Source organism: Vombatus ursinus, unplaced genomic scaffold (genome assembly GCF_900497805.2).
Source record: "Vombatus ursinus unplaced genomic scaffold, bare-nosed wombat genome assembly UNPS02009824.1, whole genome shotgun sequence".
NCBI lineage: Eukaryota > Metazoa > Chordata > Mammalia > Diprotodontia > Vombatidae > Vombatus > Vombatus ursinus.
In genome coordinates this window covers 7,012,704-7,026,109 of record NW_020949602.1, presented here as the reverse complement: position 1 = coordinate 7,026,109, position 13,406 = coordinate 7,012,704, and the positions used below count along the sequence as shown (strand labels likewise).

Here is a 13,406-nt window from a genome sequence, read left to right as displayed (position 1 = left end):
CCACAGGATATGACAGCTTCCATATTAAAGAACAGGAGGGTCTGAAATATGATATATTGGAAGGCAAAGGAGTTAGGACTACAATCAAGAATCACCTACCCAGCAAAACTGAATATAATACCTCATGGGGGACGGAGGTGGGCAATTAATGAAACAAAGGACTTTCAAGCATTTCTAAATAAAGAACCAGAGCTGAATAAAATATTTGATCTCTAAATACAAGACTCAAGAGAAACATAAAAAGGCAAAAAATAAAATAGAAAGAGATAACTTAAGAGATTCAATAAGTTTAAACTTCTATATATAATAAGTTTATATTTCTATGTGGCAAGATGATATTTTAAATCTTCAGGACTTTATTAGTAAAAGGGAAAACAGAAAAAAAACTATATGTAGACAAAGCATATAAAAATAAGGTGACTTTAATGAGATGAGACCCAAAGAAATCAAAATAAAGGAGTGAAAAGAAGATTGCATTAGAAGGAGGTGGGGAAGATAGAACATGGTAAATTATGTCATAAAAGAGACATGAGAAACATATTATGGAGGAGAAAATAAGGATCGGCAGGCAAAGCTTAAACCTTACTCTCATCAGAACTGTCTCAAAGAGAGAATAACATACCCACTCACTTATGTACAGAAATCTATCTAACCCTATAAGGAAGTTAAAAAAAAGGGGGACGAGGACAATAGAAGGAAGTTACTGATAGAAAGGAGGGCAGATTGGAAGAGATGGTCAGAAGTAGAACACTTGAGAGGAGGAACATGGTGGGGGTAAGAGAGAGATAGAGAGAGAGGAATAAACAAGGGAAAATAGCATAAAGGAAAAATACACAGTTAATTGTCAAAACTATAAATGTGAATGGGATGAACTCACCCAGAAAATAGAAGTAGATAGCAAAATGAATGAAAAACCATAATCCCACAATATATTGTTTACAAGAAACATATTTGAAGCAGAGCAACACACAGGGTAAAAGTAAAAGGCTGGAGCAGAATCAATTATGCTTTAACTGAAGCCAAAGAAACAAACAAAAAACAGGAGTAGCAGTCAGGATCTCAGAGAAAGCAAAAATAAAAAAAAATAGATCTAGTTTAAAGAGATAACTATATCTTGCAGAAAGATACCATAAATAATGAAGTGAGCAAACTATATATGCACCAATAGGTATAGCAACTAAATTTTTGGAGAAGTTGAAAGACTTACAGGTAGAAATAGACAATAAAACTATACTAGTGGGTGGCTTCAACTTTCCTCTCTCAGAACTAGATAAAATCTAACCAAAAAAATAAACAATTATTAATGAGGTGAATAAAATTCAGAAAGAGTTAGATATGATAGATCTCTGGAGAAAATGGAATGGGAATAGAAAGGAATACACCTTTTTCTCAGCAGTAAATGGCCCTTACACAAAAGTTCATGATAAATTAGGTTATAAAAACCTTAGAACCAAATACAGAAAAACGTAAATAATAAATACATCTTTTTCAGATTATAATTAAGTAAAAATTACATTCAATAAAGGATAATGGAAAGATAGATTAAAATTAATTGGAAACTAAATTATCTAATGCTAAAAATGAGTGGATCAAAGAATAAATTGTAGAAAAAATCAATATTTTCATTAAATAAAATCACAACAATGAGACAACACACCAAAAGTCACGGTTTGGAATGAAAGCAATACTTAGAGGGAATTTGATATCTCTAATTGCTTACAACAATAAAATAGAGAAAGATAAAATCAATGACTTGGATCTGTAGCTAAAAGAAAACTTGAAAAAGAGCAAATTAAAAATCCACAATTAAACAACAAATTGTTAAACCAGAAAATCAAGGGAGAAATTAACAAATTGAGATTAAGAAAACCATTGAACTAATAAATAAAACTAGAAGCTAGTTTTATGAAAAAATATTAAAATAAGTGAATCATTTTTAATCCAATTTTTAAAAATGAAAGAAGAAAACCAAATTACTAGTTTCAAAAATGAAAGAGTTGAATTTACCACCAATGAAGAGAAAATTAAAAAAATTATTAGGAGCTATTTTGCCCGATTATATGCCAATAAATTTGACAATCCAAATGAAATGGATGAATATTAACCAAAAAGCAAACAAACAGGAGAAAAAAATACTTTAAAAAACCCAATCTTACAAAAAGAAATTGAACAAGCCATGAATGAACTTTTTATGAAAAAATCACAGGGCCAGACAGATTCGTAAATTCATTCTACCAAACTCTTAAAGAACAATTACTCACTATACTATATAAGTTATTTGAGAAAATAAGCAAAGAAGGAGCCTTAGAAATTTTATTTATGACATAAATATGGTACTGATACCTAAAATAGGAAAAGGCAAAAAAGATAAAGAAAATTATAGACTGACTTCCCTAATGAATTTGATGCAAACATTTGAAATAAAATACTAGCAAGAAGATTACAGCAATATATCATCAGGATCATACACCATGACCAGGTGGGATTTATACCAGAAAAGTTGGGACTAGTTCAATATTAGGAGAACTACACAATTGATATCAATAACAAAACCAACAACAATCCTATAATTATCTCAGATGCAGAGAAAGCCTTTGACAAAATACAGCACTCATTCCTATTGAAAACACTAAAGGGCATAGGAATCAATTGAATTCACCTTAAAATGATAAGTGATATTTATCTAAAACCATCAGCAAGGATTATCTGTAATGGAAATAAGTTAGAAGCTTTCCCAATAAGATCAGGGGTGAAGCAAGGATGTCCTTTATCACCATTATGCTAGCTATAGCAATAAGAGAAGAAAAAGAAGTCTTAGAAACCAAAATATGCAACGAAGAAATAAAAAGTTTGCTATTTGCAGATGATATGATGGCATACTTAGAGAATCCTAGAAAACCAACTAAAAACTACTTGAGAAGATGGTGTAGTGAAAACAGGGACTAGCATGAGCTCTCCCTCAATTCTCTTCATATACCTTTAAAAAGTGACTCCGAACAAATTATAGAGTGGCAGAAACCACAAAGAGACAGAGTGGGGTAGATTCCAGCCCATGACAACCTGGAAAGTTGACAGGAAAAGTCTGTTGCGCTGGCCTGAGAGAGAAGCATCCAGTGCACGGGGCACAGCACAGACCAGGTCTAAGTAGAGTCAGAGCAGACTTCTTATGCTGAATCACTAGCAGCAGTGGCAGTTTTCAGTTTTCTCAGCTCACAGATGCCAGAGACAACTTAGAAGGTCAACAGGAGGGGTCTGTCAGAACTGGGTGAGGTAAAAGCACAGTCCAGCACAAGGCAACATGGCATGCCAATGTAGCCCCTGCACCAGCAGACCAGGAAAAGGCACTCAAAGTGACTGAATCAGCAGCATTGGCAGTGACAGTAGTGTCAGTACTGCTGCTAGAGCTATTAGCCCACAGACTGAATGTTTGACAGTCACCTATTTAGACTTCTGGGAGCCAAGACAGCAGAGTAAGCAGTAAGCTGATCTCACCCTCCTTTATTGACCTTGAAAAACCAAGAGAATATTGCCCCAGGAAAAATTCTGAAATAGTAGAGTCAGCAGAAAAACTAGATACAACAGTCTTTTAGCTCATGAGGCTAAGGGCATTAAAGGGAAAGGTCCCTCTTGCCATGGCTGAAGAGGACCAGTACAGGAAGGGAGATGTTCCAGCAAGCCAGTGGCAAGCCCCACCTTTACAAACCAGTAATCAGGCCTCTAGCCCCCAGCACAAGAAGCCTTGGAAAGTGCTCCCTATGCCCCAGAAGCAGAGATCAACTTTAAAATCCAGAAAAAAGGCAAACAACATGAGCAAGAAGCAACATAGAAAAACAATGACCATAGAAAAGCATATTGGTGACAGGAAAGATCAAAACACAAATTCAGGAGAGGATAACATTGTCAATATGCCCACATCTGAAACCTCAGGAGGGAATGTGAAATGCTCTGAAACCCCAAAAGCCTTCTTGGAAGAGCTCAAGATGGATGTTAAAAGTCAAATAAGAGAGTTAGAAGAAAAAAAAATGAAAATTCTTTTAAAAAATACTGTCGACAAAATAGGGAAAAAATATACTGAAGAAAACAACTCCCTAAAAAGTAACATGGACCAAATGGAAAAGGAGGTACAAAAGCTAACTGAAGAAATCAATTAATTAAAAATTACAATTACAATTACAATTGGAAGCTGATGACTCTGTAAAATAACAAGAATCAGTAAAGCTAAATCAAAAGAATGAAAAAAATAGAAGAAAATGTAAAATTCCTCATTGGAAAAAACAACTGACTTGGAAAATAGATCCAGGAGAGATAACTTAAGAATTATTGGTCTACCTGAAAGCCATGATATAAAAAAGATCCTGGACAGCATCTTTCATGAGATCATCAAGGAAAACTGCCCTGAGACCCTAGAACCAGAGGGAAAAACGGTCATCAAAAGAATCCACCAATCACCTCCTGAAAGAGATCCCAAATTGAAAATGCCAAGGAATATTGTAGCCAAATTCCAGAATTATCAGGTCAAGGAGAAAATCCTGGAAGCAACCAGAAAGAAACAATTCAAACATCATGGAACAGGACCTTGCAGCTTCTATATTAAAAGATTGGAGTGCTTAGAATATGATATTCCATAAGGCAAAGGAACTCGGATTACAACCAAGGATCAACCACCCAACAAAATTAAGCAAAATCTTTCAGGGGAAGAGATGGACATTAAATGAAATAGAGGACTTTCAGGTTTTCCTAATGAAAAAAACCAGAACTCAATGGAAAATTTGATCTTCAAATACAAGATTCTCGAGAGGCATAAAAAAATAAACTTGAAAGGGAAAAAAAAGTTATTTAATATGGGAAAACTGTTTACATTCCTACATAGAAAGATGATACTTATAACTCTTAAGAACTATATCTTTATTACAACATTTAGACAGAATATATATATATATATATATATATATATATATATATACATAGAGGGGGTGTGTTTAAGTTGACTTTGATGTCCTGATTAAAAAAATAAACTTAAGGAAGTGGTGAAAAGGAATTGTAATGGGAGAAGAGGAAAGGAGGAAGCAGAAAAGGGTAAATTATGTCACATGAAGAGGCACAAAGACATATTACAGTAAAGGGAAAGAATGGAGGGAGAAGAGCATTGTTTGAACTTTACTCTCATCAGATTTGGCTCAAGGATGGAATAACATACACGCATATAGAAATTTAATTTGCCATATAGGGAATAGTTGGGGAAAGGGGAAAGAAAAGAAAAGGGGGGATAGAAGGGAGGGAAAAAGTAGTAAGGGAAAAAGAAAAGAAAAGGGAGGTGGCTGGTAGAAAGGAGGGCAGATTGAGGGAAGTGGTGATCAAAAGCAAAACTCTAGTGAGGAGGGATAGGTAGAAAAGAAGAAAGAAAAGTATAAATGGGAGAGGGCAAAATAGAATTGAAAGACATAGATAGTAATCATAACTGTGAATGTGAATGAGATGAATTTTCCCATAAAATGGAAGTGGATAGCAGAATGGATTAAAAACCATAATCCTACAATATGGTGTTTACAAGAAACACACTTGAAACAGAGGGATACACACAGGGTAAAGGTAAATGGCTAGAATAGAACACATTATGCTCCAGCTGAAGTAAAAAAAAATAGCAATCCTGATCTCAGACAAAGCAAAAGCAAAAATAGATCTTATTAAAAGAGATAAGGAAGGAAACTACATCCTGCTAAAAGGTACTATCAACAATAAAGTAATATCATTACTAAACATATATGCACCAAGGGGTATACCATCCAAATTCTTAGAGGAGAAGTTCAGTAGTTACAGGAAGAATTAGACAGCAAAACTATATTAGTGGGGGACCTCTACCTTCCCCTCTCAAAACTAGATAAATATAACCACAAAATAAAGAAGAAAGAAGCTAAGGATGTGAATAAAACTTTAGAAAAGTTAAATATGGTATACCTCTGAAGAAAATTGAATGGGGATAGAAAGGATTATTCTTTTTTCTCAGTGGGACATGGCACTTACACAAAATTTGACCATGTACTAGGGCACAAAAACATCACAATCTAAAGTAGAAAGGCAGAAATGTTAAATTCATTCTTTTCATATCATGATGAAATAAAAAGTATATGTAATAAAGGCTAATGGAAAGATAGACTAAAAATTAATTGGAAAATAAATAATCTAATCCTAAAGAATGAGTGGGTCAAATAACAAAACATAGAAACAATTAATAACTTCATCCAAAAGGATGACAATGATGAGACAACATACCAAAACTTATGGGATGTCACAAACATAGTTCTTTGGGGAAGTTTTATATCTCTGAATGCTTACATGAATAAAATAGAGATAGAAGAGATCAACAGATTGGATATGCAACTAAAAGAACTAGAAAAAGAACAAATAAAAATTCCCAAGAAAACATCAAATTAGAAATACTGAAAACCAAAAGAGAGATTAATAAAACTGAAATTAAGAAAATTATTGAACTAATAAATAAAACTAAGAGCTGGTTTTATAAAAAAAAAAACAAGATCCATAAATCTTTGCTTAATTTGATTAAAAAAAGAAAGAAAGAAAAAGAAACAAATTACCAGTATCAAAAATGAAAATGGTGAATTCACCATCAGTGAAGATGAAATTAAAACAATAATTAGGAACTATTTTGCCCAACTGTATGACAACAAATTTGACAATCTCAGTGAAATGGATGAATATTTACAAAAATATAAATTGCACAGATTAACAGAAGAGAAAGTAAAGCACTTAAATAAGCCCATCTCAAAAAAGCAAATTAAACAAACCATCAATGAACTCCCTAAGAACAAATCTCCAGGGTCAGATGGATTTACAAGTTAATTCTATCAAACATTTAAAGAATAATTAATTCCAATACTATATAGACTATTTGTGAAAATAGGCAGTTCAGAAATCTTACCAAATTCTTTTTATGATACAAATATGGTGCTGATAACTAAACCAAGAAGAGGCAAAACAGAGAAATAAAATTATAGACCAATTTCCCTAATGAATATAGATGCAAAAATTTTAAATAAAATACAAGCAAAAAGATTACAGCAACTTATCACAAGAATAATAAGCTATGGACAGGCAGAATTTATACCAGGAATGCTGGACTGGCTCAATTTTGGGAAAACTATCAGTATAATTGATCATATCAACAACAAAACTAACAGAAACCACATGATCATCTCAATAGATGCAGAAAAAACTTTTGACAAAATACAACACCCATTTTTATTAAAAACACTAGAAAGCATAAGAATAAATGAAGTCTTCCTTAAAATGATAAGTTGTATCTGCTTAAAACCTTCAGCAAACATTATATGTAATGAGGATAAGCTAAAAGAATTTCCAATAAGATCAGGGTGAAACAAGGATGTCCATTATCACCACTGTTGTTCAGCATGGTACTAGAAACATTAGCTTTAGCAATACGAGAAGAAAAAGAAATTGAAGGTATTAGAATAGGCAAAAGAGAAACAAAGCTATCACCCTTTGCCGATGATATGATGACATACTTAGAGAATCCTAGAATATCAAGCAAAAAATGACTTGAAATAATAAGTGACTTTAACAAAGTTGCAGGATATAAAATAAAACCACACAAATCATCAGCATTTCTATATATTATAGCAAAGCCCAATGGCAAGAGATAGAAAGGGAAATTCCATTTAAAGTTACTGCAGACATTATAAAATATTTAGGAGTTTACCTAACAAAACAAACCCAGGAACTGTATGAACACAATTACAGAATACTTTTCACACAAAAAAAATCATATCTAAATAATTGGGAAAACATCAGTTGCTCATGGGTAGGCTGAGCTAACACAATAAAAACAACAATTCTACCTAAATTAATTTATTTTTTCAATACCATATCAATCAAACTACCAAAAATTATTTTAAGAGTTAAAAAAAATAATAACAAGTTTCATCTGGAAGAACAAAAGGTCCAGAATATCAAGAGAACTAATGAAAAAAATACTAGGGAAGGTGGCCTAGCCATACCAGATCTTAAAATGTATTATAAACCAGCAATCATCACAATTACTTGATATTGGCTAAGAAATAGAGTGGTGGATCAGTAGAATAGGTTAGGTACAAGAGACACAGTAGTCAGTGACTATAGTACTCTACTGTTTGATAAACCTAAAGACCCCAGCTCACTGAAAAATAGTATGGCAGAAACTAGGCATAGACCAAAATCTTACATCTGATACCAAAATAAAGTCAAAATGGGTACATAATTTAGATATAAAGGCTGATATTATAAGCAAACTGGGAGAGCAAGGAATAGTTTCCCTGTCAGATTTGTGGAGAACAGAAGAATTTATGACCAAACAAGATATAGAGAACATTATGAAATGCAAAATGGATAATTTTTATTACATTAAATTGAAAATTTTTTTGCACAAACAAAGCCAATGCAACATACAGAAAACTGGGAAATAATTTTTACAACCAGTGTCTCTGATAAGGGCCTCATTTCTAAAATGCATAGAGAACTAAGTCAAATTTATAAGAATACAAGCCATTACCCAATTGATAAATGGTCAAAGTATATGAACAGGCAGTTCTCAGATGAAGAAATTAAAACCATCTATAGTCATATGAAAAAATGTCCTAAATCAGTATTGATTAGAGAAATGCAAATCAAAACAACTCTGAGGTACCACATCATACCTATCAGATTGGCCAAGATGACAAAACAAGAAAATGATAAATGTTGGAGAAGATATGGGAAAATTGGAACACTAATGCATTGTTGGTGGAGTTTGAAATGATCCAACCATTTTGGGAAGCAATTTGGAAATATGCACAAATGGCTATAAAAATGTGCATACCCTTTGACCCAGCAATAGGACTTCTAGGGCTATATCCCAAAGAGATCATACAAATGGGAAAAGGATGCACATGTACAAAAATATTTATAGCAGCTCTTTTTGTGGTGGCAAAGAATTGGAAATTTCAGGATAGAATCACAGCAGAATTGCAGCAGGGCTGAGAACTGTTTAGATACTATCATCCTACTCACTCTTTCCAATATAATTGTCGCTTATAGGAAGGCAGGATAATGTAGTGGCAAAATGTGAGGTCAGAGGAGCTGCCCTTGAATCTTGCCCCTGCAAATCACCACCTGTATAACCTTGGCCTTTTTGAGCCCTGCACTTGGGGTCTGTGGCAATTAAAAAAGTTTGAGAGACATAGTTTCTGAATAATTTAATCATTTTATCAATATAGCCAACATAATTGTTAATAAAAAGATGGTCATTTGGCCATCTCTCTTAGACCAAAGACTATCATGGCACCAGACTCACAGTTTATGTGCCCTTTGAAGAGAAGGTATTCAATGAGCTGCTGAGAGTGACATCCTGGCACCATTGGACAGAGAGACTATCTCTATACCCTGACCATACCCAGCCTTCAGCCAGCTTCAAAGAATTTATACCCCACTTAAGCCTGAGCAGGACACAATGGCTCTTTCCAAAGTGGGTAAGGTCTGAACCAGAAAGTTAATCCAATGTCATTATCAGCAATGTCCTTCAAGAGACTGAAATTTTTAAAATCCAGTCTTTAAAAGAAGGGGGTAACCCTGGATCTCTCCAAATCACTGGTTATTAATAATCATTTCTCTCAGAGGACCTAAATTCAGAACTTGCCTCAGACACTTGTTAGCTATGTGACCCTCAGCAAGTCTTCCAATTTCTCTTAGCCTCAGTTTCTTCATCTGTAAAATGGGTATAATAATCATATTTATTTTACATGGTTGTTATAAAGAGCAAATGAGATGACATAAGGTTTACAAATCCCTACAGAACATTAAGATAATGGTGATTTATGATGGTCCCCACCTGTTTGCTCATCTGTTAAATAAGAGTGTTGACCTACATGGCCTCTGAGATCCCTGTAGCTCTGCATCTGTGACCCAATTATCCTGTCATCTTTAAGACTTATTCCAGATAAAACCTTCTATGATTCATAAACAGAATGTGGATCATTAATTGGTCTTTTGTTCAAATGGCTATCTTCCTGCTCTTGACTTCTCTTTTACAAGATGCCTGAGGAGAGTGGACACAGTCTTTCATTTCACAGTTAGAGAAAATAGTATTTTAGTGGAAGGGACCTCAGACGTCATCTAGTGCAGGCATGTCAACCTGCAGGTTAGAAAGCCACATATTGGCATTATCCATGTTGTATTGTGTCTTTAGTTTGTTAAACATTTCTTTTTTACATTTTAATCTGGCCCTGGTCATACTCACATGTGATGAGCTACGATTCTTTAGGCATGAGTCTTGTGTTTGACATCTCTGATAGCCCAACCTCCATTTTCACTGATGAGAAAATCGAGGCCCAAGGAACCAAAAATGGAAGAGCCAAGATTCAGGTCCAGGCCCTCTGACTCCAAATCCAGCTTTCTACTCACTGCTCCATGGAGGCCACCGGAAGGGAAAAGACAGGGATATTCATTCACCCTTGGCTCCTCACACACTGAGGAAAGTTATAAAAGCAGTTCAAAGCACTTAGAAGTGCCTACATAGCAGAGAAGGCATTTTCCACCTTCTTTGTTTCCTGGACCCTTGGTCAGTCTTTTGACACATATGGATCCTTTCTCAGAATGACATTTTATTCATTCTTTAAAATTCATTTATTGTTTTTTAGCTTTCAACATCCACTTCTATAAAATTTTGAATTCTAAATTTCCCCCCTTTCTCCCAACCCTCCTTCCCAAGATGGCATGAAATATGATATAGGATATACATGTACAATCATGTTAACCATCATTCCACATTAGTCATGTTGTAAAAGAAAAATTAAAACAAAAGGGAAAAACCTTGAGAAAGAAAAAAAGAGAGAGAGAAAAAATAGTATGTTTCCATCTGCATTCAAACTCCGTAGTTCTTTCTCTGGTTGTGGATAGCATTTTGTATCATGAGTCTTTTGGAATTGTCTTAGATTGTTGCTAAGTCTGTCAAAGATGGTCATTACACAATGTTGCTGTTACTGTGTACAATGTTCTCCTGGTTTTGCTCACTTAGCTCAGCACCCATTCGTGAAAGACTTTCCATCTTTTTCTGAAATATTCCTGCTCATCACTTCTTATGGAACAATAGTATTACATTTCATTCATATACCACAGCTTGTTCAGCCATTCCCCAATGGATTGGCATCCCCTCAATTTCCAATTGTTGGCCACCACAAAAAGAGCTACTATAGATACTTTTGTACATGTGGGTCCTTTTTCCTTTCTTATGATTTCTTTGGAATACATACCTAGTAGTGGCAGTGCTGGATCAAAGGATCAGAACATTTTAAATGCATAAAATAAAATACATAGGATTTCAAAGGAAATTCCAATTATATTGAATTTTATTCCAATCATTTCAATTCATTCCAATAATTTCCATTGATTCAAATCATATAGAAAGATTATTCCAGTTATCCCAATTTTTCTAATAACATTTGAATTTCATTTCAATTTACTCCAATTAAATTGGAATTTTATTTCACTTATTCCAATTATATTGAGATTTCATTCAAATTGTTCCAACTTTTTCCAATTATATTAGAATTTTATTCAAATTACATTATCATTTTATTTCATTTATTGCAATTACATCGGAATTTTGTTATAAATCAATTGGAGTTTTATACTAATTATTACAATAAATTTGAAATTATTTTCTCTCATTCAAGTTCACAAACCCACTGAAATCTATCCACATACCCCTCAGGGGTCCCTGGATCCTAGATCTAGAGTCCCTCTAGAGTAGTTCTCAAGCCCATTAGGAGGCATTTGGGAGAAGTGTGCTGACTTGAAGACAGCTGAGTGGATTCCAGTGAAGGCTCTAAAACTTCCAAGGAGCTGTGGGACCTTGTCAGTTTCCTGGAGTCTCTGGATGTCACCATGTTGTTCTCCTTAAAAAAAATTAGTGACATTCTGGGTCCTTTCTTGCCCCAAAAGTCTGGCCCTGTGATTTCGGCCCCACTGGGTTGGTCTGTTAGTGTGTGGAATCTTCCCAGGATGCTTTGGCCAAGTTGTCTCTCTGGTTCCCAGCATATAAGCCCAGTATTGTTCTCAGGGCAGAAGATTGTAGAGGTGGGGCATGTTTACTCCCAGGAGGCAGGCCCTGGCAGAGGGCAAAGGGCTAAGGCATGGATGGGAGATTGGCACTTCCTGGAGCTCTCACTGCCAGGATATAAAGTCAGCTTAGCCAGCAGCTCCAAGGGGACAAACATACCTTGAGTTTTGTCCCTCACCTGAACACTGCTCCTGGAGGCCCCATAGCTGCTGCTGTTGTAGGAAGAGGAAGGGGGAGGAGGAGCTTGGCTTGTCTGGCCTTGGTGCCAGAGTTGTGGCAATATGCAACTCTTTTTGGGAACTGTGCTTTCTTCCCTTTGGGAAAGAGCCCCCCTACAGACCTTCCTTCTCCTGTCTGCCATCCTCCTGATCCTGGCACAGTATCTGCAGAGGAAGAGGCAGCATCTCAACTACCCACCTGGCCCTCCTGGACTGCCTATAGTGGGCAACTTCTTCCAAATGGACTATAAAAATCCCAAAATCCATGTCCAAAAGGTAAGGAGTGAGATGGAAGGGTGAGAATTCACTGGCTGTGAGGGGGGCATGGGAACTAGGGCCCTGGGGAATGTGTTAGACTGGGCAGCCTCAAGCCTGGATGTCTATCCCTGCTCTGGTCATACCTGGGAAGCAACAGTGAAAAGAATGTCTGGTTTGGGGCTTAGAAGGATTGGGTTCACATCCCCCTTCTGACCTGTGGGACCTGGAGAAAGTCAAATGCTCATTACCTGTGCGGTGTGTGTCTCATGGCGAATTTAACTTTTGCGTGTGGTCAGGATTAGATCGCCACTGAGGTCCCTTCTGACTCAGTTTCTGTGATTCTGAACTAATGAGATAATAATTATAAAGTGCTTTGCACAGTGATTGCCACACATTAAAGTCTGCATATTATATTTATATATATATATATCAGCTGTTTATTATTATTATTATTATTATTATCCATAAAGTGATAGGTGAGCTCCTTGACTGTCTTTTGCTTTGTTATACCCTCAAGGCTTAGCACAGTACGTGGCACATAGTAAGCACTGAATAAGTGTTCATTAATAGACTGACTGGAAGAAATTGCATAGGCAGCCTCTGAGGTCCCTTCAAACTATAGAATCAGAGATACTTAACCTGGGGCCAGTGAATTTTAGTTAAAAACATTTTGCCTCACTGCATTTTAATATACTTGGTTTCCTTTACAATTTTATTTTATTTCATGCATTTAAAAACTTTCTTCTGAGAAAGAACCCATAGGATTCACCAGATTAACAATGGGGAGACAGCAGCAACAACACTCTCTCTCTCTCTCTCTCTCT

General features: G+C 35.4%; 1 protein-coding gene across 2 annotated transcripts in view; it reads left to right on the top strand.

The window, feature by feature from the left end:
• Window positions 1–12,254: 12,254 nt before the first annotated feature.
• The window catches only part of LOC114036300 (cytochrome P450 2J2-like), a 58,557-nt gene continuing 57,405 nt past the window's right edge, over window positions 12,255–13,406 (top strand). For both annotated transcript variants that reach the window (XM_027852750.1, XM_027852749.1), the window contains exon 1: window positions 12,255–12,600. In XM_027852750.1, coding sequence (XP_027708551.1) covers window positions 12,388–12,600 — 213 coding nt within the window. In that variant the 5' untranslated portion in view covers window positions 12,255–12,387. The remainder of the gene's footprint in view (window positions 12,601–13,406) is intronic.